This window comes from Myotis yumanensis, unplaced genomic scaffold, assembly GCF_028538775.1.
Source record: "Myotis yumanensis isolate MYYU_CA2020_CCGP unplaced genomic scaffold, mMyoYum1.0.hap1 SCAF_23, whole genome shotgun sequence".
In the NCBI taxonomy this organism is placed as follows: domain Eukaryota; kingdom Metazoa; phylum Chordata; class Mammalia; order Chiroptera; family Vespertilionidae; genus Myotis; species Myotis yumanensis.
This window is the reverse complement of record NW_027223774.1, coordinates 2,113,524-2,138,727: the sequence shown is the minus strand read 5'-3', so window position 1 is coordinate 2,138,727 and position 25,204 is coordinate 2,113,524. Positions and strand designations below refer to the sequence as shown.

The 25,204-nt window shown below is 51.6% G+C and overlaps 2 protein-coding genes across 2 annotated transcripts in view; both read left to right on the top strand.

Moving 5' to 3' along the window:
* Positions 1-25,204, top strand: part of LOC138999567 (saoe class I histocompatibility antigen, A alpha chain-like) — a 372,085-nt gene that overhangs the window by 249,669 nt on the left and 97,212 nt on the right. The window lies entirely within an intron of this gene.
* LOC139000155 (zinc finger CCCH domain-containing protein 4-like) lies at positions 12,405-19,654 on the top strand. The gene is given in 7 exon segments (XM_070402457.1): positions 12,405-14,642; positions 14,644-15,417; positions 15,419-15,710; positions 15,713-15,765; positions 18,736-19,003; positions 19,271-19,350; positions 19,400-19,654. Coding segments are annotated over 7 exon segments (3,960 nt in total).

Genomic DNA, 25,204 nt, shown 5'->3' with positions numbered 1-25,204 from the left:
GTAGTACATATGTCTCCTTTTTTTCCCCATTGACCTTCCCCCAGCCACCCCTACTCCCTGGCACATGCCCTCACCCCCTTCCCCCCACCACTGCCCCCAGTGTCTTGTGTCCATTGGAATAAAAATATATTTTAAAAAATGTATCAGTCTGGCCCTGGCTGGTTTGGCTCAGTGGCTGGCGCCTCGGTCCCTAGACTGAAGGACCTTGGGTTTGATTCCGGTCCAGGGCACGTACCACAGTTTCAGGCTTGACCCCAGCCTCCCGTCAGCCACGGGGGGCCACCAATCAGTGTGTCTCTCTCACATTGACATTTCTCTCTCTGTGTCTCTCACACTCCCTTCTACTCTCTCTAAAAATCAATGGGGAAAAATATCCTTGGGTGAGGATTAGCAACAACAACAACAACAAAAAAACACCCCACCCCAGTCTGGCGCCTGGCCAGGTGGCTCAGTTGGTTGGAGCATCATCCTGTGCACCAAAGGGTGGCAGGTTGGACCCCAAGTCAGGGCACATACCCAGGTTGTGGGTTTGATCCCCAGTCAGGGCACATTGGGGAGGCAATCCTATATAATAAAGAGCTAATATGCAAATGGTTGTCACGCCCTCGCACCAGGGGACCTGAGCCCAGGCTGGGGGACCTGAGGCCGCGCCCCCCTACCTGGTGCTGGGCTGGGGGACTTGAAGGTGCACCCCCAGCCCTGCAGGGCTTGACGGGGTTGGGGCCAGCTGGGTCTGGGTCTTGCGTGATTTCAATACGGGCGTGGGTGGGTGGGGACTTGACTCTGGGTCTCTCGGTGTGCCCCAGACTCTGACAGGAGGGAGATTTTCATATACATTTTACTAATTTTCTTTCATCTCTGACACTTCTATTATAAAGGGCAAATAGCAATATTAAAATATTTTCTCTAATTAATTCCCTTTTAATTTGCCTGAATTTTGTGTACCAGGCCACTAGTTGATCAATGTTTCTCTCTCCCTCTCTCTCTCTCTCTCTCTCATCAATAAAAAAAGAAAAGCAATCTGGGAGTCTGGGGAGAAAGGCCCCGGTGCACGGATCAGGGGGTGGGCACTGCTGTGACCCCAGTCACCCCACAATGCCATTACTTTTCCTGGAGTTAGGCAGTGGCCAGAGAAAGAGAAAAGTCAGAGACACATTTAGATGGAGTGAAGGGCCCATGTCGTGGGTGCCTCTGCTGCATATGGAGGCAAAGAAATCGAACAAGTGGCTCTGGGGGTTCCCCGAAAGGACACCCACAAGGGGAAGCAGGTCTGAAGGGGGAGGGGACCAAGTGAGAAGGTCTGTGGGAGGTCCCTGGAGACCTGTCTGGAGGGGGACACCTGCTCTGGCCATCATCCCTGAAGGGTCCTAGGCTTCAGAACCAGAGGAAGGAGCGAGGGCAGGGAAAGGGGGCCCCGGAAATGGTGGGCTTGGCTGGGCCAAGTGAGGGAGATGCGAGTGGAGAGCAAACACTTGTGAAGCATTGAGAATCTGCGCTCCTGCTGCCTCCCAGGGGCCAGGCAGCTGGACACGTGTCCGAGGCAGAACTCCTCATCCCAGGAGAAGTCATGGGCGGACATAGGCCACGTGCTCCTGGAACATGGGTGGGGGAGTCCCTCCAGTACCAGACAGGTCACTGATGTGCAAACGCCGGACGCCCACTATCTGTCCTCACCGGGCTGAGGAGCTAGCCACGTTCCATGCTGGCCTTCCTGCCAGGCAGCCTGATCCTGTTAGATCGAGAGGCACGGGGGGCCTCCCTCCAGTTTCAGGAATGTGCACTCACAGCCCCTTGGTGCCAGCTCTAGAGAGTGATGGGGTCATGGGCAGGCGATCACCTCCAGTTTCTCTGTGGGCCTCCTTTGGGCCACATAGACACCCCGCAGTAGACACTGAGTACCCACCAAGTTCTAGGCCTGGGTGGGCACTGAGGAGACAGAGAAATCAGGGTTCCTGGCTCATTCTTAAAAGAGATGTTGCTCCGCCCTTCTGGGTAAATCCCTTAACATATATATGTACTAAAGGCCCGAATTGTGCACCAGTGGGGTCCCTCAGCCTGGCCTATGCCCTCTGGCAATACAGGACCCCTCAGGGGATATCAGACTGCCAGTTTCAGCCTGATCCCCACAGGCCAGGCCGAGAGACCCCACTAGTGCACAAATCCATGCACTGGGCCTCTAGTATGCATATAAGATCTTTGGTTAATCTCTTTCTGCCCTCCCCCCTTCCCTCTGAGATTCATCAGTCTGTTCCATGTTTCCATGCCTGTGCGTTGAGCGTCTGCCTCCTGGTGGTCAGTACACGTCATAGCTACCGATCAAACAGTCGCTTGGGCTTTTATATATATAGATATATTTTTTTATTGATTTCAGCAAGGAAAGGAGAGGGAGAGAGGTAAAACCATCAATGATGAGAGAGTCATTGATTGGCTGACTCCTGCACGCCCCCTACTGGGGAACAAGCCCACAACCTGGGCATGTGCCCTTGACCAGAATCGAACCTGGGACCCTTCAGTCCACAGGCCAACCCTCTGTGTGTTTTTTTTTTAATATATATATATTTTTTTATTGATCTCAGAGAGAAAGGGAGAGGGAGAGAGAGATAGAAACATCACTGATGAGAGAGAATCATTGATGGTGGGCACATCCCTTAAATTTTTTGCTCCCTCCTCTGGTCAGTGGGGGGACAAGGAACCCCAAAGGGCCCATCGAGGAAGCGTTTGAAGGAACTGACCAACCAGAGCCCAGGGAATGGGTGGTGGTTTCCAGCTCCTGGCCAGGGGCAAGAGCTTCCCTGGGAGGTGGGAGCTGGAAGCAGGACTGCCCGGGTCAGAGGAGCGTGGCAGGGGCCAGGCAGGTCACACCTGCTCAGGTGGCAGCCACCTGTTTGGGGGCTGCTGGGTTGGAGTAAGGACCCTGGGGCAGGACAGACAGCGCGTTCTTCCCTCCTGGACTGAGCTTGGGGCCTCTCTAGGCACGGCCTGGGCCTGCATGAAGAGCTGGGCGGTGGCTGCTAGGTTAAGTGTTCAATGTGGTTCGTTTTATAGGTTGTCGCTGTGCGTGGAGTTTAAAAACAAAACAAAACACAAGTTGCTATTTCAGTGTCATTCTTAGAGACTTTCACATATTTTTCCACACTTAAACGTTTTTAAAACTGAGATAATAGTCACCAAACATGAAATAATCTGCTTAAACGTGTGCAGTTCGGCGGTGTTTGATGCATTCACAATGTTGCTCAACCCACCCCAGGTCCCTGGTTCTCAAACATTTTCTTTTTTAATAATAATTAAATCTTTATTGTTCAGATTATTACAGTTGTTCCTCTTTTTTCCTCCCATAGCTCCCCTCCACCCAGTTCCAACCCCACCCACTGCCCTTACACCCCCCCCCCCACTGTCCTCATCCATAGGTGTATGATTTTTCTCCAGTCTCTTCCCACACCCCCCACACCTTTCCCCCTCCCCCGCGAGAATAGTCAGTCCACTCCCTTTCTATGCCCCTGATTTTATTTTATTCACCAGTTTATTCTGTTCATCAGATTATTTATTCACTTGATTTTTACATTCACTTGTTGATAGATGTGTATTTGTTGTTCATAATTTGTATCTTTACCTTTTTCTTCTTCCTCCTCTTCTTAAAGGATACCTTTCAGCATTTCATATAATACTGGTTTGGTGGTGATGAACTCCTTTAGCTTTTTCTTATCTGTGAAGCTCTTTATCTGACCTTCAATTCTGAATGATAGCTTTGCTGGGTAAAGTAATCTAGGTTGTAGGTTCTTGCTATTCATCACTTTGAATATTTCTTGCCACTCCCTTCTGGCCTGCATAGTTTCTGTTGAGAAATCAGCTGACAGTCGTATGGGTACTCTCTTGTAGGTAACTGACTGTCTTTCTCTTACTGCTTTTAAGATTCTCTCTTTGTCTTTTGCTCTTGGCATTTTAATTATGATGTGTCTTGGTGTGGTCCTCTTTGGATTCCTTTTGTTTGGGGTTCTCTCCGCTTCCTGGACTTGGAAGTCTATTTCTTTCACCAGGTAGGGGAAGTTTTCTGTCATTATTTCTTCAAATAAGTTTTCAATATCTTGCTGTCTCTCATCTTCTGGTACCCCTATAATCCTGATGTTGGTATGCTTGAAGTTGTTCCAGAGGCTCCTTACACTATCTTCATATTTTTGGATTCTTTTTTCTTTTCCTGTTGGGTATTTTTTGTTTCTTCGTATTTCAAATCTTTGACTTGATTCTTGGGATCCTCTTGTCTGCTGTTGGATCTCTGTATATTATTCTTTATTTCAGTCAGTGTATGCTTAATTTCTAGTTGGTCTTTTTTCATATCCTCCAGGGTCTCACTAAATTTATCGGCGGTTTCCATAAAATTCTTGAAAAATCTTAGAAACGTGGTTTTGAACTCTATATCCAGTCGTTTGCTGTCCTCCATTTCTGTCATTTGTGACCTGATCTTTGTCTTCGCATTTTGCCTGCTTCCCTGTGTTGGTAGAGTGGTTTTGTGTGCTAGGTGTCCTACAGGACCCAGTGGCTCAGCCTCCCCAGTTATCTGAGGTGGACACTCTTGGTGCACCCCCTTGTGGGCTTTGTGCACAGTCTTGTTGTAGTTATGCCTTGATTGTTGTAGGTGTCACTGGGAGGAATTGACCTCCAGGCCAATTGGCAGTGAGAATCAGCTGTGTCTGCAGTGGGAGAACTTCTGTGCTGAAGACAGCCTTCTGGGGCAAGACTTGCTTCAGTGGGGCTTTGGTGCTCACTGAGTCTGCCCCCTGAGTGTGTTCCTTATGAATCTGAGGAGTTGTAATCTGGATGGTCCCACTCTGACCACTGGGTACACTGGCTCTTGGATCTAAGGAGGTGCTAATTAAGCCTCTTCCTGAGGTTGCCCAGCAGGAGCTACGAAGAGATATGCAGATAGATTCCCCTTCCTTTTTGGGGGGTTTGGGGGTGCCCAAATGAGGCCCAGCTGTGAAGCAATGCAAGCTGCTGGGGGGCCTTGGGCCTTCTCTTGGAAGTTCTTGGTCTGTCTGGCCCAGCTGCAATTTGTTAGGTAATTTTCAAGTTGCAAAGGACCCGGGCATTCATATGCATAAGTTTTTGCAGCAGCCTGGATGGGGCGGGGTCTCAGAATCAACAGAGCGGAGCAAGCAGCTATGGCTGATTCTCAGCCCTGCCCTAAGGGTCCTCGCGTCTCAGTGTCCCAGTAATTGCTGCCAGCACCTCTGAGGGAAAGCCGCCCTCAAGTTCCGAGTTCTGCCTGCTGCCAGACCATCCAGTTTCTCCCTGTATGAGCCCTGGGACGCCAGAGATTTCCCAGAACCGGAGTTCAGAGCAGCCGGGAGCTTGTGACTCCCTCCATATTCAAAAAGACAGCCGTGTCCTCAGGTGCCTGCCCCTTTCCCTGTGGGCCAGAGCCTCCGTACCTCTGCACTTTACTTTCTTAGCTCCTCTGAGTCTGTGGGCTCTTCTCTTTCCTTTAGTTGTAGAAATTCCACTCAGCAGCCTTCCTGTGGTTCTGGATGATGACCGTTCTGTCTTTTAGATGTATTTTTGAAGTTGTTCTCAGAGGCAGCAATTTCCGGTGTTTACCTATGCCTCCATCTTGGTTTCTCAAGTGTTTTTATTCTTAATGTGGTATACAGGGAGATATTAGAATAATTTTAATCAATCTATCAGTCATAGTTTTTATCAATGTTGTTTTTACATCATGTTTTTGTTGTTTTTATATCATGTTTTTTATTGTTTTTGAATTATGTTTTTGTTTTTATATCATGTCTTTATTGTTAAAAAAAAATCTATTATACGAAAAAAAAAGAGTAATTGGCAGCCGATACACACTGACCAGAGCTTCGCGTAGCCCCGTGGGCACACACCCGGGTCCCCACTGGTCCCGCGGCATCTGCAGGACTTGGCGGGGACAGAATCCCTTAGAGCTCCAGGAGGATGTAGCGATCTTCATCATGCTCAGCCCAAGGCTGGCAGGAGGAAAAGTGCCCCTCCAAGGGGCCTTTGGGTGATTGCAGCTCTGTGACTCTTGGGGTCCCAACAGGGTTGGTAGAACAACTTAAGTGGTGGGGTCCCTGAGGCCAGACTCCTGCCTGGGCTGGAGCTGGAGCAAGTGCAGAGTGGACCGTGCCCTGGATGTCCTGCGCAGGGTCCCAACAGGCCTGGCTGTAGTTGAAGAGGCAGTGCTCTGCTTCAGGGAAAGCTTCGAAGGGGCTGTGCGGAGGGAGGCTGCAGAAAGCTGGGCCCCCCTGGTGCAGGGGGCTGGCGGGGAGCACAGGCTCCTCAAGGAACACAGATGAGGCAGGCAGCACAGGGCCGGCTGGGAACACTGGCTCCTCAGGGAACACAGGTGAGGCAGACAGCACAGGGGACCACTGGAAGGCAGGGCCCGCAGGCGCAGGCTGAGGGGCGCGGGCTTCCGGTTCCTGGGGCAAAGCGTGGGCTCCCTGGCCTTGCTTCCTGCGCAATCGCTGCAGCCTGCCGTCTTTGGCCCTGCGGTTCTTGAGCCACACCTGCACATGGTGCTCCTGCACCTTCGCCTGCTTCGCCAGGGTCTCGCGTTCTTCATAGGTCCCGTAGTGACTCTTCTTGTAGAATTCCTCCAGCAGCAGCCGCTATTCTATGCTGTACACCATGCGTTTCTGCCGCTTCTTCCCCCGATGGTTTGGGGAAGGTGGAGAGGCCGAGGGCGACTCAGGTTCCTGCATCCCGGATGCTGCTGGGTCCTCTGCCCTGGAAGCTCTCGCCCACAAACTGAATATTTAAAATTTCCAGAAATAAAACCACGGTTAAGGCCGGCTGCTTTAGCTGAGGTCGGTAACTCACCTGCTGTTATGGGTTGGCTGGGGCTCAGATCTCAGACCTGGTGGAGAACCAGGGCACTGACTGCAGAGCTGGAGGACTCTGAATCTCTCCTCTGGTGCCTGAGGTTTTTATACACCTTCTCGAATGCTCACATCCAATCAGAACTCTCGGACTCTATCCCTTTACTCTAAAGGGATTATTGCCTCCCTGCGGATAAATGGATTAAGAGAAAGTTAGGGAGGAGCAAGGTTGAAGCTTGGCTCTTTCTTATTTTTTTTGCTGAGTAGGCCGTTTATTTGTTTACATCGTGCATGCCTAAGTGACAATGCATCCCGTGCCGGCTTCCTGCAGCCGCGTCTCCAGCCCTCACCTCCCCCTCAGCTCCTGCACAGGCACCCCTGGCGCCCAGAGCGCCCCTGGGTGTCCCGAGGAGAAAGGCTCCGCGAGTGACTGCATTTCCCGGTGGGATGGTCCCCGGCTCGGCCGTCGCATATAAGTTACTAGAGCAGAGGTTCTTGTGTAGAAAAATAAACTCACAGTGAATAAATAGACTACAGCTTCAGAAGCGATCGCGTGTGGAGTATACAAGCGCTCCTTATCCCTCACACGGAGCTAGTGTGTGGGAGCATAAACACACCGTGCGCTTAAACGTTTCACTGAAGGAGCAGGTCACGCTGAGTCTGCTTTAGGGAAATACTGATCGCAGTTGGGGTCGCCGATGACATCCTTGGACCCCACGATCCTCTGCCCTTTGCAGGGGTACACGCACCAGCAGACCCCTGTCTCTCCGTGCAGGGACACCATGCACTGCTCGGAGTGGTACAGCGCGTTCTTGTGGCCGTTGGGCAGGTGAACTTGTAGAGGCCGGCGCCCACCCTCGTCCGCTCCTGGGCCAGCTTGGGTCGTCGTAGAGTCCTCGCTGGCAGGGGTCCTTCCAGGTCTTGATGTCGGAGATCCTGAGCGCCCGGATGCTCTCCTAGCTGCTGAGCAGGCTCCACACCAAGGGAAGGCCCTCCGGGTTCGCCTCCTCGGCCTCTGCACTAGGCTCAGTGCCCAGGAGAGAGCCACACTGACCCACACAGATACAACTGTTCATTATCTTCACAGAAAGGGCTTTGCATTTGGGAGCAGAGAGCCCGATGGTGAACATCTAGGATGTCTTCTCATCACGTGGGGTTGTGGATTGTGGGGAGGCTGTGAGTTGGAGGTGCAGTGGTCTAGGGGTGATCTTTCTACTTTGTGCTCCATTTTGCCGTGAACGTGAAACTGCTCTAAAAAATAAAATCTAATTCTTAAAATATCTCTGTTGATCTCATAGAGGAAGGTAGAGGGAGACAGAGATAAAAAATATCAACAATGACAGTAAATCATTGATTGGCTGCCTTTTGCATGCACCACACAGGGGATTGACCTCACAACTGGGTGTGTGCCCTGACCGGGAATTGACATGCTAATTTCTGAAGTGTTTCCTATTTAAGAAGAAAAAAAATGTAACTATAATCTGTGTACCAGTAAGATTTTATTGTTCTAAATGTGTTTTTTTTAACTTTTCTATATGAACTACTGTAATTTGCTCTATCTATTCATTTATATATTTATTTATTTTACCCGCACTGGAGCATATTTTTCCATTGATTGTGGAAGGCAGAGGGCGAGACAGAAACACCGATGGCAGAGAGATACCTCAGTTGGATCCCTCCCGCATACCTGTGATCAGCCCCCATGGCCAGGTCCAGGAGCCTGCAACCCAGGTACCCGCCCTGGAATGAAATCAAACCAGAACCCATCAGTCCACAGGCTGACACACTCACTATCCACAGAGCAAAACCAGCTAGGGCATTGTTCTCAATGTATTGAAAGAAGAAAGAATTTTTTATCACTGATCTTTAAAAATCAGTTTAAATGTTTGATTTGTGTCTCCTAACACAATTAAATATTTTTAGAACAATATCCACATGCATTCTTTAAAAGTAGTAAAATTCTTTTATCATTTTTATCTATTTTTTATCATTCCTTCATTTATTCAAAATTTTTGTTAACATAATCAAATATTAGTGGTATTTTGAATTCTAATATTTCTTAAAATCCAATCTTTTTTTTTTAGTTAAGGTATTGCAAATGTGTCCTCATACCCCCCATTAACCCCCAACAACCCCCTGCCCCGCACACTCATGCTCCTATCCCCCTGTTGTCCATGTCCTTTGGTTTGGCTTATATACATGTATACAAGCCCTTTGGTTGCTCTCTTCCCCTTACCCCTGCCCTCCCCTACTTTCCTTCTGGGGATTGATAGCCTGGTCACTGTTTCTCTGTCTTTGGATCTGTCCCTTTTCATCAGTCTATGTTGTTCTCTATAATCCACAAATGAGTGAGATCATGTGGTCTTTATCTTTCTCTGACTGGCTTGTTTCACTTAGCATAATGCTCTCCAGTTCCATCCATGCTGTTGCAAAAGGCAAGAGTTCCTTCTTTTTTACCGCAGCATAGTATTCCATTGTGTAGATGTAACACAGTTTTCCAATCCATTCATCTGAGGATGGGCACTTAGGCTGTTTCCAAATCTTAGCTATTATGAATTGTGTTGCTATGAACACAGGGTGCAAATATCCTTTCTAATTGGCATTTCTGGTTTCTTGGGGTATATTCCTAGTAGTGAGATCACTAGGTCAAATGGGAGTTGCATTTTTAGTTTTTTGAGGAAACTCCACACTGTTCTCCACAGTGGCTGCACCAGTCTGCATTCCCACCAGCAGTGCAGAAGGGTTCCTTTTTCTCCACATCCTCTCCAACACTTGTTGTTTTTTGATTTGTTGATGATAGCCATTCTGACAGGTGTGAGATGATAACGCATTGTTGTTTTGATTTGCATCTCTTGTATAATTAGTGACTTTGAGCATGTTTTCATATGTCTTTCGGCCTTCTGGATGCCCTCTTTCGAAAAGTGTCTATCTACGTCCATTGCCCATGTTTTTATTGGATTGTTTATCTTCCTTTTGTTAAGTTTCATGAGATCCCTGTAAATGTTGGAGATTAAACCCTTATCGGTGGTATCATTGGCAAATATGTTCTCCCATGTAGTGCGTCTTCTTGTTGTTTTGTTGATGGTTTTCTTTGCTGTGAAAAAGCTTTTTATTTTGATGTAGTCCCATTTGTTTATTTTCTCTTTAATTTCCATTGCACTAGGAGCATCACCAGGGGCCTCCACTCATCACTCCAGAATGTGTTCAGTGCCGCAGACTTCTTTATGTGACTCAGAGTTGCCCAGAGTCAGAGCCTGGCACACACACTGGGTGCTCATGGTTGTCTGTGGGGTGAGTAACTGACAGGAGAAGGATGGGGGCCTAGAGGAAGGCTGTGCAGGAAAAGAGCTCCATGTGGCAGCAGTGGGCTGGCCGCAGCTAGCTTCATCACACTGCCAAGAGCCACCTATTCATTCCACAGATGTCTAAGGAGCCATGATTGCTCAATGGCTTCAAAAAGCATCTGGTCCAGCAGACCACAAGGCTGTCAGATAAATACAGAACTGACTGATATTGAGGGATAGGCTTACTGAAGTGGAGACTTTGGGGGCTGGTGGTCCTAAGAGAGATCATTGGGGGTGTGGTGAAGTGAAGCGGTGCCAAGAGGGCAGGAACGGGGGCATGGAGACAGGGTGTAGGGAGGGAAGACATTTGCTGTCTTGGAAGTATTCTCTGTGGACGAATCCTGACTCTGAGATAAAGGTTTCCTGGTGGCAGCTGCCATGTTGTGACATGGTAATGTTTGATTCGCCCATGTTTATTTCTCTCCCTGGCCCCGAGATCCTAAAGAGCCCATGCACCTGCATTTAGTGCCTTTCAGGATTGAAAATATCTAACTCCCAGGTCTGGCCTCTTTCCCTCTAATCACATTCTTAGATTTAATCTTCTCCACCGAGTTGCGGATCTAATCTCATCTTTTCCAGAGGAGACCCACCCTTTTCTCCTGGGAGGGACAGAAGGTAGAATTTCTCCCTTTGCCTTCCAGGATGGCACTGTCTCTACTCCAACTTGTCTCCTTTTAAATGCCAAATTCACCCAGAGAAGAGTCTTTCCATCTCTCTTCTCTCCAAGAAAAAAAACACCCATCTGTTACATGGCTCTGGGTCATTCACAGGGTTCAATTAGGATGGCCACCCTACCCTGTCCAGCCCTGACCCTCATGGTGATTTTTACCTGTCCTTCCTCAGAGAAGCCTTAAGGTCTGAAGGTCCAACCACATGCTCAATTGCCCACCCCTTAATCCCTGTGGAGCTCATAATCTGCTATGTCACCTGACATAAAACCTTACTTGATGCATGGACACATTTCATTTGTTTTCTTTGGGGATGACACCAAAGGTGTCAGCTGTGGGCGTTGGCTGTTTTAACTGTGAATACAATTGGATTAGTCTAATGTGACCAAAGACCCACAGCAACCACGCTCTCAGGTTGCGTTTTTTCCTATTTAACATCAGGAAACCATTACACCTCCACTGTCTCACATGGAGGATGACAACTGGGGGCCATCAGTCAACCTCAGTCAGTGTAGGTAGAAGGAATCAATGAGCCAGACCTCAATCTTGCCCCTCCCAAACCATCTCTCAATCCATTAATCTGGAGAGAGGAAAGAATCCCAATGAGATTAAGGGGTGGAGACTGAGGTTTCTGATTGGATGTTAGCATTTGAGAAGGTGTATAAAAACGTCAGGCACCAGAGCAGAGACTCAGAGTCCTCGAGCTCTGCAGTCAGTAGCTTAAGAAGAGGAAACCATAAGCCCCACCTCTTGAAGTAAGGAGTATTAAACACTTTGGGAGGAAAAAAAAACACTTTGGTGGAATCAGGAAGAAAACTTAGGTATGGGAACTCTATACCCTCCAAATCACTACAGGCACATTTGAGTGTTTATTGTGCCTGGTTCTTCTCATCCTCTTAAAGGTTGTTCATGGTTTTTCATTGCCTGTACCTGTGGGGAGCCGATGTAGGGTTACCCTCTGACTGACCTGTTGGCAAAGTCACAAACAAGTCTTCTTCCAAGTCGTAAACAGCCTGATCCGACAAGCGGCCGCTGATTTACATGCACTGTCATTTCAAATATAAAAATTGGGGAATTTGCCGGAAGCCGGTTCACCCTTGCTGGTTGACACAGTCGCTGCAGGGAAGAAACATCTGCACAGCTTATATCTCAAGGGACCTGGCGTATATGGCATATGTTTGCTCCCCCTCTTAGCGCTGTGTGTTTCAAACAGAACCACCTCCCAGAAAAAGGTAGTTTCCCCAGGTGGGGATTTTTTCCCTGGAGTTAGAAATTAACAGGACTAAGGAAGGGAATACATCCAAAAAAACCCTTAACTAAGTGCCAGGCGGGTAGTTAATCACTTTAACTACGAACAATCACGCTGAAACTACATAATCTTTACTTAGGATAATCTCCTTCAGTTACTTCCTTGTAGCTTAATAGAACAACAGAGTAACCTTGGAATGGAGATGAGAAACGCCCTAACCTTTGGAATAGAATGTATAGGATTAAAATCAACTGGTGTAGATTCTCCAGAAACTTCCAACTCCAGCTCACCGCCTCCTGCTTTAGGAACCATGGGGGCTGCGCCTGTGACCCCCCCGCCGCCCCCATCAGAATCGCCGCCGCCGCCATCAATGCCTTCGCTTCCTCGGTGTTCCCCAGACTCCTGCCCAGCCGCCCCGCACCTCCTCCACCGCCTCCCGCTCCCTGAGGACAGGGAAGATGGTGAGTTGGAAGAAGGTGAACTGGAGGATGATGGGGCAGAAGAGACCCAGGACATCCCTGGAGGCCCTGAGAGGAGCCGGAAAGAAAAAGGGGAGAAGCACCACAGCGATTCAGACGAGGAAAACTCTCACAGGAAGCTGAAACGGAAGCGGAAGAAAGAGTGGGAGAAAGAGAAGAGAAGATGGAAAAGGAGCAGGAAATCTAAGCACAGGAGCCATGCATCTTCCAGCGATGATTTCTCCGACTTCGCCGATGACTCAGATTACAGCCCCCTGTACGTGCCGTCCCACCAGCAGTACCCCCTGTCACACTGCACGTCCCTGCCCAAGAAGTCCTGCTTCACCAAAGAGCTGAACCAGGACCGCTGTGCCAAGGAGGGCAGCAGTCGAGGCCGTGGCAGTGGCTACGGGGGCCGAGGAAGCTGCGGAGGGTCTCGGGGCCGAGGCAGGGTCAGAGGCTCCATGGGAGACCACTCAGAAGACGAAGATGACTTTTATGAAGATGAGATGGATTACGGAGAAAGTGAGGAACCAATGGGAGACGAGGATTATGACGACTATTCCAAGGAGCTAAACCAGTACCGCTGGTCCAAAGATAGCCGAGGACGAGGGTTAAATCGAGGCCGTGTCCGGGGTTCCCAAGGCCGAGGCAAAGGGATGGGCCGTGGCCGAGGTCGAGGTGGCAGCCAAGGAGGGATGAACAAGGGCGGGATGAACGATGATGAAGACTTCTATGATGATGACATGGGCGATGGCGGTGGAAGCTACTGGAGCCGTGACCATGACAGGCCCCACCAACAGTCTGGCAAGAAAGGCAAAGTCATCTGCAAATTCTTTGTGGAGGGGCGGTGCACACAGGGAGACCACTGTAACTTCAGCCATGACATCGAGCTACCAAAGAAGCGAGAACTGTGCAAGTTTTACACCACCAGGTGTTGTGCCAAAGCCGAGAACTGCCCCTACATGCACGGTGATTTTCCGTGTAAGTTATACCACACGACTGGGAACTGTATCAATGGTGATGACTGCATGTTTTCACACGACCCTCTGACCAAGGAGACAAGAGAGCTCTTGGATAAGAGGTTGGCTGAGGATGCAGAAGCAGGCGCCGAGGACGAGAAGGAAGTTGAGGAACTGAAGAAGCAGGGCATCAACCCCCTGCCCAAACCACCCCCTGGTGTGGGCCTCCTGCCCACCCCGCCTCGGCCCCCCGGCCCCCCTGCCCCGACCTCTCTCAAGGGCAGGCCCATGCAGGGCGACCCCCCACCCCCACCCCCTTCCTCCGCCCCCTCCGCCCCGCAGATGCCCATGTCAGTGCATGAGCGGCTGTCCCCTGAGCAGCTGCAGCAGCAGCAGCAGGACATGTACAACAAGAAGATCCCCTCCTTGTTTGAGATCATGGTACGGCCCACAGGACAGTTGGCTGAGAAGCTGGGTGTGAGTTTCCCTGGACCTGGAGGACCCCCTGGGCCAATGGGCCCTGGGCCCAATATGAGGCCCCCGGGGCCAATGGGGGTCCAAATGCATCCCAACATGCACCCTGATATGCACCCAGACATGCACGCCGACATGTCCCTGGGCCCTGGCACCAACCCTGGCCCACCCATGGGACCTGGTGGCCCCCCAATGATGCCTTATGGCCCTGGAGACTCCCCACATTCTGGAATGATGCCCCCCATCCCACCAGCCCAGCACTTCTATGAAAACTTTTACCAGCAGCAGGAAGGCATGGAGACGGAGCTGGGACTCAGGTGGGATGCAGGTGACACTGGAAACTGGTACTCAAGTGTCGAGGATGATGGTGGGAACAGCGTCACCTCCATCCTTAAGACCCTGAGGCAGCAGACGTCCAACCGACCCCAGGCTTCTGTCGGGGAGCTGAGCAGCCGTGGGCTGGGAGATCCCTGCCTCCAGAAGGGACACCCCACAGGAGGCCGGCTGGCTGACCCCCTCCTCAGCCGGGACCCCAGGCTCACCCGCCACACTGAGGCTTCCAGCGGGTCAGGCCCTGGCGACACGGGGCCCTCCGACCCTCAGCTGGCTCGCTCCCTGCCTGCTCCTAAGCCCGAAGGCGGCCTTTATTCCAGCCACGGCTGGCCCCAGCGGCTCCAAGGGGTCTGGGCCACCCCCTGCAGAAGAGGAGGAAGGGGAGCGGGCCCTGCGGGAGAAGGCTGTGAACATTCCCCTGGACCCCCTCCCCGGGCACCCGCTGAGGGACCCGAGGTTGCAGCTGCAGCAGTTCAGCCACATCAAGAAGGATGTGACCCTGAGCAAGCCGAGCTTTGCCCGCACCGTGTTGTGGAACCCCAAGGACCTGATGCCCCTGCCCATCCCCAAGCAGGATATCGTGCCCCCCGTCCCAGCTGCCTTGCAGTCCATGCCTGCCCTGGACCCCAGGCTGCATCGGGCCTCCACTGTGGGTCCCTCCAACCCCCGACAGCGCTCAGGCACCTCCACGGACCCCGGCCCATCCGGCTCCAACCTGCCTGACTTCGAGCTCCTCTCCGGAATCCTCAAGACTGTCAGTGCCACTGGCCCCTCTGCTGCCCTCGGCCCCAGCGACAGGCCCAGCGACCCCCGGGTGTGGAAGACGCCCACTGACCCTCGGCTGCAGAAACCAGCAGACTCTGCTGCTTCCTCCCTCGCTGCCAAGCTTGGCTCTGCCAAAGCGCCCTCTCCAGCTGCCAGCCCCAGTGGGGAGTCCTCTCCCCCAGCCACCGCCCCCTATGACCCCCGAGTACTGGTGGCTGGTGGGCTGGGCCAGGGCAGTGGGAGCTGGCAGAGCCACGTGCTGAGCGGCATCAACCTCTATGACCCCAGTACTCCCAACGCAGGTGGTAAAGCTGCAGAGCCTGCTGCTGAAAGGGGCTGCCCAGCCCAAGGGCTCTGAGGGCAATGGCAAGAGCTCAGTGGCCAAGGCCAAGGAGCCCCCATTTGTCCAGAAGTCTGCCCTGGAACAGCCCGAACCAGGGAAGGCCTGTGCAGACGGGGGCTCCACCACAGCTAGGGACAGATACAACAACTACAACCGGCCTGGGCCCAAGGCTGCTGCCACCCCAGCCGCCACCACAGGCACCACCCCCCCCCCCCGCCCCCCTTCAGAGGGCGAGCCACCGCGGCCCAGCGTGCACAGCCTGCCAGTGCCCACACTTTTCGGACCATGAAGCAGGCGCCTAAGACGGGCCTTGACCAGAGGGCTGCAGCCCGTGGTGTTTGTACAATAAGTAAGAATACACAGTGTGGCTGTGGGTTTGTTTCCTTCTCAGAGAATTTTCTTCTGTAAAAGCAAATTAAATAATTTTTTAAAACAAATTTGTGGAAGAATTAGAAGCTGGAGCCCTCCTTGGATATTCAGCCTAAGAACCTCACGGGGTTATGAATTTACCCCAAATTTTAATTTGCCATCAGGCCAAGCTTTTAAAAATTTGTTCTCTAACCAGGATTTGAACAAAAGCGTAAATACTATTTCAGAAAGTTGATGGTACAAATATGTATATAACATAGTGTGTTTTTACAATGATCGTTGCATGGCTCTATTCCACTCCCTTTTTGTACGCTGTATCTGTCTTCCAGAAATGTCACCTGCCCTTTCTCCTGTGGTCTCTTTATCCAATAATTGTATTACTGCCATTAAAGTATGCAGTTATTTAAGAAATAAAATAAAATAAACACGTGTCTGAAGCCAGGGGTGGGAAGCTCCGTCCCACCTTCCCCCGCCCTGTCCATCTCCCTGACCAGAGACACCAGATTACCTTACAGCACACATTGTGGCTCTGCCTAGGCTTCCTTGGGTCCTACCCCATAACCCCCAAATCCCAAGTCTGTCATTATGTGTACCCATCACACCTTTACCTCAAGCCCATACATTACACTCCTAATTCTTTTTCTTGTTGCTGTTAATTCTCACCCCAGGATATTTTTTCCATTGATTTTTAGAGAGCCAGGAAGGGAGGTGGAGAGAGAGTAGAGTGAGAGAAAGAGAGACAGAGAGAGAGAGAGAGAGAGAGAGAGCGAGAGAGAGAGAGGTGCAGAAGGATAGAAAAAGAGAAACATCAATGTGAGAGAAAAATTGACTGGTTGACTCCTGCAATCACCCCAACTGGGCAGGGAATGGAACCTGCAACTCAAGTATGTGCCCTTGAACTGGAAACCAAACCCACAGCCCTGCAGTCCTGGGTCTGATGCTCCAACCACTAACCAACACTGGCCAGGGCAACAGTGTTTAGTTTTCATTCTCTAAGCTGCCTCTCCTGGTATCTCAACTGCTCGCTGCTTCCAATTGTGGAGGCAAAGCGATTCTGGACCCCACTCTCCCCACTCTTGATAATGCCTAGAGGAAAATCAGATTTTTATTCGCCTGTGGACCACATTGGTTCAGAAATACCCATGGGGTTAATACATCCTTTGGATGCATTCATGGGTCCATTTCTATCCTGTATCAAATGTCCCAAATGCTGTAGCAGCTATGGTCACCGATTCAGCTTGTACTGGCTCCCACCTGTCCCCACAGAACAGGGCATCACACACTCACCTGTCCCCACACCATGTTACTGGTTCCTGGCTGGTTCCCCAGCTCTCTGTTGACCTCCTGGCTGTTCTCAGGATGTACCCCCGCCTGACCTATGGGGGATCGGGATTTTAGGGATAAGTCCAACACGTGGTCTGTGGCACCAACTTTGTCTGTGGCCACCTGGACATAGGAATTCTCCTGAAGATACTTCTGCTCTTGCAAGGTGACAACCTTCTTTGGGGAGAAAATTAAACAAGACCGGGGATGTATCATACTCCTTGCATGTGTCCTACTCAACACTCACACTTCCAGTGGAACAACACATGGATGTTTGCCTCTCTCTCCCTTCCTCATTCTCTCTTTAAAAAAAGAATTGTTTTAATCAATCAATCAAATAACAACCTCCCAAATGGTGGCAACCAAACATGTCTCCCAACATTGGCAGAGGCTCCCTGGAGAGAAAGGCGCCATCCCTGCACCTAGTCTGTGCTTCAGTTTCCCCACCCATGAGGCAGAACCGACACGTCTACCCCCTGAGGTTATTCTGAGGTCATTGGGAAAGTGAGCCCCAGGACGGGAGATCAAAGGCCCGAAGGTGTCCATCTCAGGAATGCTAATGTGGCCTGGCTGCCATGGCTCAGTGGTTGAGCATCAACCTTTGGACCAGGATGTCATGATTTGATTACTGGCCAGGGCACACCACTGGGTTGTGGGCATGATCCTCAATGCAGGGGCATGCAGGAGGGGCCAATCCATGATTCTCTCTCATCATTGATGTTTCTCTCTCTCTCTCCCTCCCTCTCTGAAATCAACAACAATATATTTAAAAAATAAAACACAGAAAATTAAAGAATGCTGCTCTGTACATTTACTGGCTTTCCTCTTCCCTGCCCATCATAAGGGTCCCACTCACCCATTTCTTGGTTTTCTTCTTATTTCTCAGCAAGACATTCAGTTCCTCACAGCTCTGCACAAGCCTCTCTTTCACCAAGACCTTCTGCTCCAGGGGCATGCAGGTCATGAATTTCTCCAGCAGAAGCTTATCCAAGCTCTGCTTCTTGGTGAGCACATCCGCCCTCACCCAGTGATGGAGGAGCAGACATTGTGTGCACGCTCAGTAGGGAGTCTGCATACTTCCAGTGTTGGAAGACCCTGAAGAGCACTGCTCCCTCTCAGAGTCCCATTGCTGTCCTTCAGTGAGGTTTCCCTGGGGCGGCCTGGTCGGTAGCAGCTCCCAGCCCAGGTTGCCCTGGAGGTGCCCACGCCCATTGGAAAATGTCTGGTCTGCAGCCATATTCATTAGAAACATCATATCCTGATGGAGAGCAACAGAAGGGACTGACTCGGTAACAGGTCCACAGTTCTGGGGGAAAAGAGGAGAGAATGAGTGGAATTTAACCTGCTGATCCACCCAATACTAAACAGCTTGGACCTGAGGCTGTGCCTGTCCCACCCCCTCGCCTCCCATGGGGCTTGACGGGGACCTCAGGTGCCAACTTCTGGAGAACGTGGTGTGGGGTCAGCACCCAGAATTGCTCATTGACAGGACCAGTGGCTGTGCACAGCTCCAGCCCCAACATGGAGCACCCCTTGGCTCCCTTGGAGGTGTTCCTAGACCTTAACTTCAGTGAAATGGGCGGGGTTAAGTTTTTCATGCACATCATCCAATAGGCCCAGCAGAGGGAAGGGTTTCTACACCTGTGCTGCAAGACGCTGAGGATTTCTGAGGTGCCCTTCCAGAGGGTCAGGAAGGTCCTGGATGGGGTGCAGCTCAACTGCATCCAGGAGGTGGAAGTGAACTTTACCTGGGACCTGCCCACCCTGGGGATGTTTGCTCTCTTCCTGGGTCAGATGAGTAACTTGCAGAGTCTCTTTATCTCCTACATCGATGTGTTGGCTGAGGAGGAGGAGGAGGAGGAGGAGGAGGAAGCGATGAAGAGTAGGAGGAGGAGGAGGGGGAGGAAGAAGAACAGGAAGAGGAGCAGCAGTTTGGGGAGGAAGAGGAGTTGTAGAGGGAAGAGCAGGAGCAGGAACAAGAGGAGCAGGAATGAGAGGAGGATAAGGAGATGGAGAGGGAAGAGCTGGAGTGGGAGGAGGAAGAGGTGTTGGAGAGGGAGGAGCAGGAGTAGAAGGAGGAAGAGGAGCAGGAGTGGGAAAGCAGGAGGAGGAGGAGGAGCAACAATTTTTTCTCCAATTCCTCTCTCAGATGCTCAGGCTGTGGCACCTCCGGGAGCTCAACTTGGATTCTCCCTCCTTCCTCCAAGGCCGTCTGAACCAGAAGCTCAGGTGAGCTGTGTAACAGTGAACACAGCTTCATATCTGCTTTGGGGTGCAGCTGAAATGCATCCAGGAGGTGGAAGTGAACTGCACCTGGGATCCGCCCACCCTGGGGACATTTGCTCTCTACCTGGGTCAGATGAGTAACCTGCAGAGTCTCGCTCTCTGCCACATCAAGGTGTTAGCTGAGGAGGAGGACGAACAGGAGGAGGATGATGATGAAGAAATGGAGGAGGAGGAGGAAGTGCAGGAGGAGGAAGAGGAGGAGGAACAGAAGAAAAAGAACCAGGCCGTGGAGGAGAAATATTTGTGAGAGAGGAAGGAAGAGAAATAGGACTGGGAGGAAGAAGAGGAGTGGGAGGAGGAAGAGGAATGGGAAAGGGAGGAGCAGGAGGAGCAGCGATACTTTTCCCAATTCCTCTCTCAGATGCTCAGGCTGTGGCACCTCAAGAAGCTCTACTTGGAATCTCCCTCCTTCCTCCGAGGCCGTCTGGACCAGATGCTCAGGTGAGCTGTGTAACAGTGGACGCAGCCCCAGAAGGTCAAGGGAGTGGTCTTGTTTGCTGCTTTGAGGGTGGTGTCCCGTGAGCACCTTAGAGAATCATGTTTTAAAATCTGCCTGTCAGGAGGGGTAGCAGAACAGGCTCAATTAGTGACCCAGCGAGCCTGGGTCTGTGAGTGCTTCCTTAGGGAGAGATATCTAAGTGACCAGGACTTAGGAAGAGGGAGGGAGGAGGAAAAGCCACATGGATGGAGCATTTCCAGACAGAAGCTCTGTGTCCACTGACAAGTGAGCCTGTCTCAGCTTCCCCATCTGTCAGAGGTGGTCCTGGGCTCCAGGAAGGTCATTAGTAGGAAAGAAAGGCAGGATCCTGCAGCTAAGGCAGCGGGAGGGAAAGGACTGCAAAGAGTGGGAGGTGGTTTGCTTTGGAAGTAGCCTCTGCAGACTGGCCTCCCAGCTGATGCTGCAGATTCTTCCTCTGGTCACTCTCTCCCTTTTCTTTAAATCCTCACCGGAGGATATATTTTTCCATTGATTTCTAGAGAGTGAAATGGAGGGAGGGAGAGAGGAAGGGGGGAGTGGGGAAACCTCTGGGATTGGATCAAAGGTAAAATGATAGATGCATACTTCTTTTTTAAAAAAAAACATTTTTATTGATTGGAGAGAGGAAGGGAGAGGGAGGGAGAGAGAAACATCATTGCTGAGAGAGCATCTTGGATGGGCCGCCTCCTGCACGCCCCCTAGTGAGGCTTGCTGGAGCCCGTGACCCGGGCGAGCATGCACCCTGAACCCTAATCAAACCTGGGACCCTAAGGTGGACGTCGGCTCTACCCACTGAGGCTAACCGGCCAGGGCCATACCTACTTCTTTTACTTAGGTGGGCGCAGGATAGTTAGTTAACAGGCAACAACACACGTGATAACAATAGCAATGAAGGAATTTATGGTCTCTGTCCTGCAGGGCCCCCAGGCACATTTGCTTGTGTGTGTGTTTGGGGGGGGGCGGGGGGTGGAGCGGGGTCGGCGGGATGTTATAAGTTCCTCTGACATTTCATAGGTATGTTGTGTCTTAGATGCAAAAGGACCATAGGTTCAGTTAAGGTAAACACTGACCTTGTCAGGGAAGACTCGGGCCTAGGACGCGACTACCCACCACAACTGCTCTTAGTAACACTTGGGTTGCGGGTAGTTTTCATCAGGCGCTAACAGGTGGCACATGGCGAGGGCCATTTTTGCTAATTTTTTTGTGCAAATGGCAACGTTCAGTAAAATTATGATAGCTTTAGTTTACGTATTTATACGTTACCCGCATTCTACCGCTAGTCTATAAAAAAAAATGTATTAAGACGGCTCCCGCGGAGTACGCGCAATTCACGCGAGCCGACTTAACTCGTTTCCCGCAACCCAAGTGGTAACAGTCTCCCTTCAGACCATCCCTGCGGTTGGTCGCTTTAGGCCTTTCAGTTTGCACGACGGCCACGCAGGCCTTCCCTGAGCTCGTTGGGTTAGCATGTGGCCCCTTTGTCCACAGTTGTGTGGGAATAAACAAGTCATCCTTTCTGTCAAAATTCGGAGTTTAGCCTTAGCTGGTTTGGCCTAGCCGATAGAGTCCTCCTGCTGATGGAAGGGTAGTGGGTTCGAATCCAGTGAAGGGCACCTGCCTGGGGTGTTGGCTCCATCCCCGGGGGGGGGGGGGGCGGTGGTGTGCAGGAGGCAGCCGCCATTTTGCCTCCAGTAACTTGGCAGCCGCCATTTTGTTTTTTAATATATTTTATTGATTTTTTTTTTTTTTACAGAGAGGAAGGAAGAGGGATAGAGAATTAGAAACATCAAAGAGATTGAAACCTCAATCAGCTGCCTCCTGCACACCCCCTATAGGGGATGTGCCCACAACCAAGGTACATGCCCTTGACCGGAATGGAACCTGGGACCCTTCAGTCCACAGGACGATGCTCTATCCACTGAGTGGAAGGGAGAGGGAGAGGGAGAGGGAGAGGGAGAGGGAGAGGGAGAGGGAGAGGGAGAGGGAATTGTTTTTCTACTTGTTTATTCATGCGTCCCTAGCTTTTTATAAAATATACAACAGTAGCAATGAGGGAATATGTGGTCTCTACCCTGCGACCCTGGGCTGTGCCCCAAGGGCACTGGAAAAAAGGAAAGTGAAGTTGATCAGTGATTTCAAAGTGCTTTCATACACTTTCATACAGTTTCCAGCCTGTTAGAAGTGAATTCCAAGTGGTGTCACATACTGTTCTACAGTGTATTGCTCTTTAGCAGTGATTCCCAAGTGTTGTCAAACACTGCTCTACACTGATTCCTGATGTATTTTTTAAAAAATATATTTCTGATTAACGGAAAGACTTGTATGCATGCATATAAGCATAACCAATGGACATAAGACACTGGGGTTAGGGGAGGCTGGGGGATTGTTAAGGGCGGGGGAAAAAGGAGACATATGTAATACTCTTTGTAATACTTTAAGCAATAAAACAATTAAAACAAAACAAAACAAAAACAAATATATATATATATATATATATATATATATATATATATATATATATAAATCTTTATTGATTTTAGAGAGGAAGGTAGAGGTAGAGAGACTGAAACATCCATGATGAGAGAGGATCATGAATCGGCTGCCTCTTGCATGCCCCCTACAGGGGATCGAGCCTGCAACCCGGGCATGTGCCGTAGGCCAGAATGGAACCCGAGACCCTTCAGTCCGCAGGCTGATGCTCTATCCCCTGAGCCAAACTGGCTAGGGCTTGATGTGTTTTTTAAAATCTATATTTTCATTGATGTCAGAGAGGAAGGGAGAGGGAGAGACCCGTTAGTTTCCTTCTTTTTTATTTTTAATATATATTTTATTGATTTTTTACAGAGAGGAAGGGAGAGAGATAGAGAGTTAGAAACATCGATGACAGAGAAACATCGATCAGCTGCCTCCTACACATCTCCTACTGGGGATGTGCCCGCAACCCAGGTACATGCCCTTGACCGGAATCGAACCTGGGACCTTTCAGTCCACAGGCCGACGCTCTATCCACTGAGCCACACCGGTTTCGGCAAAAATATATTTCTTTATTGATTTCAGAGAGGAAGGGAGAAGGAGAGAGAGATAGAAACATCAATGATGAGAGAGAATCATTGATTGGCTGCCTCCTGCACACCCCCTATTGGGGAACGAGCCCGAAACCCAGGCATGTGCCCTTGGCCGGAATCGAACCCGGGACCCTTCAGTCCGCAGGCCGACGCTCTATCCACTGAGCCAAGCTGGCTAGGGCTAGTTTCCTTCTTGGTCAGAAGGCACCTGGGGCCCCTGGGGTGCCTCCTTGATATGTGTCCTTTGGTGGTGTTTAAATGTCCCCAGTTGGCGGAAGGCCAGATGGCAATGGGGACACGGGTAGGGTCTCAGGCCCGAGTGGGTGCGCATGTGGACGTTGAGGTTCTGGCGGTGGCCAAACCTATTCTGGCAGACGGCGCACTGGTAAGGCTTCTCCTGGGTGTTTCTCTCTCATCGATGTTTCTAGTTCTCTGTCCCTCTCCCTTCCTCTCTGTAAAAAATTAATAAAATATATTTAACATAAATAAATAAATAAAAAGGCCCACCCTGCTCTGCAGGCGATGGAGACCCGGTCGCAGACCAGTAGGATTCCGCTTGGCGGGGGCTCGCTGCCATCTCTCCCCCTCAGTCACGCCGAGGGGTCACCGTCACCCCTGAGAGCCATCGGAAGCCGTGAGTTCCGAGCCGTGGGAATCGGCTGGACTTGGAGGGTGAGGGGGGTCCAGGAGGTCACGGCTTCGGGGTGTGTTTGGAAGTTGGGACTGAGATGGATTCAGGGACCAGGCGAGGGCGGCCCAGGCTGCTCCCATCACTCACCCGGCAGGTGGGGTGGGGCCTGGCGTTGCCCCTGTTCCAGGCCAAGGGCCGGATATAAGAGGGGGTGCAGAGGCGGAGGAACTACAGAGCCCCTGGCCAGACCCCAAGGAGGTGGGACAGAAGGACCGCCCCCCCACCCCCAGCCAGGCCCGCACAGACCTCTGGGAGCACAGCCTGGCTCCGGGTCACAGCCCAGTCTCCAGAACCACCACCCCGGCGGGCCTGGTGCTGAGCCGACCCTTTCCCCGCCTCTGAGAGGGATGTGGGGTGACCTGATCCTGGAGCCGCAGCGGGTGTGCGTATCTACCGCGGGTGGAAATGGGGGAGCCCTCACCTCCATCACCTCTCACCGGGTCCCCTCTCCAGACTCCAGGGCAGGAACGGCTGCCCCAGGAGCTGGGTGGGTTCCCCAAAACCCCTCTACCCCTATCTCACCCGCGAGGGTGGCGTGCCCACAGAACCCGGGACGGACTGGCACCTCATCAGTGACTTTATTTCTGGGCAGATGCTGGTCAATTTTTTCCACGCGCTTCTCAGAGCCAGCATCTCCGTCCCCCTCCTGCCTTCCTGGGTCGCAGACCGCAGACCACGGACCACGGACCACGGAGCCCGCTGCCAGGCCCCTCCCCTGCCTACAGCTACCCCTCTGCCCAAGGACCCACCTGTGCTCCTCTCCTGGGCCCCTGGCCCGCCTTGTTGCCCCCCACTCCCCATACGGTGTGTGCCCGAGGGAGTGAGGGGTGCAGGGGACTATGCGGAGGCCCCTTCCATGGGTGGGGCGGGATGGAGTCAGAAGAGGTGGGCGGAAGGGAGATCTGAGTGCCTGGACTTCCAATTGCCCTTTGCGAACTGGGACAAAATTCAAAAGAAAAACACACGCTACTTTGAACTCAGGAATAAGGTCAAGTCTACTCGGAACGGAAACTCCCCCAGCCCCAACCATGGACAGCTCCGCCCGTGCACTGGCCCTGGCCCCCCGCCTCGCGGGAAACCGGGGTTTGGGGCAGAAACAGCTGGGAAGGACCCGAGGACATTGGGGTACAGGTCTTCTTAGACCAGGGAGGAGCCAGGTGGGGGAGGCGGCTCCTGGTGGCCAGGCGGGGCTGGAGGAGGCAGCAGGCAGCACCATGGGAGGCAGCTACCCCAGAGGCCAGGGCAGAAAGGGCTCCCCGCCCTCAGGAACAATCATGGCTCCTTAGATGCTTGTGCAATGAATAGGTGGTTCTTGGCGGTGTGAGGAAGGCCAGCTGTGGCCAGCCCACTGCTGCCATGTGGAGCTCTTCCTCTAGGCCCCCATCCTTCTCCTGTCAGTCACTCACCCCACAGACACCCCTGAGCACCCAGTGTGTGTGCCAGGCTCTGACTCTGGGGAACTCTGACTCACACAGAGTAGACAGCACCACTGAACAGACTCTGGAGCGAGGAGAGGAGGCACTGTAGTGAGTGCTGACGCCTGGAGCTGAGCTCTCCTGGAAA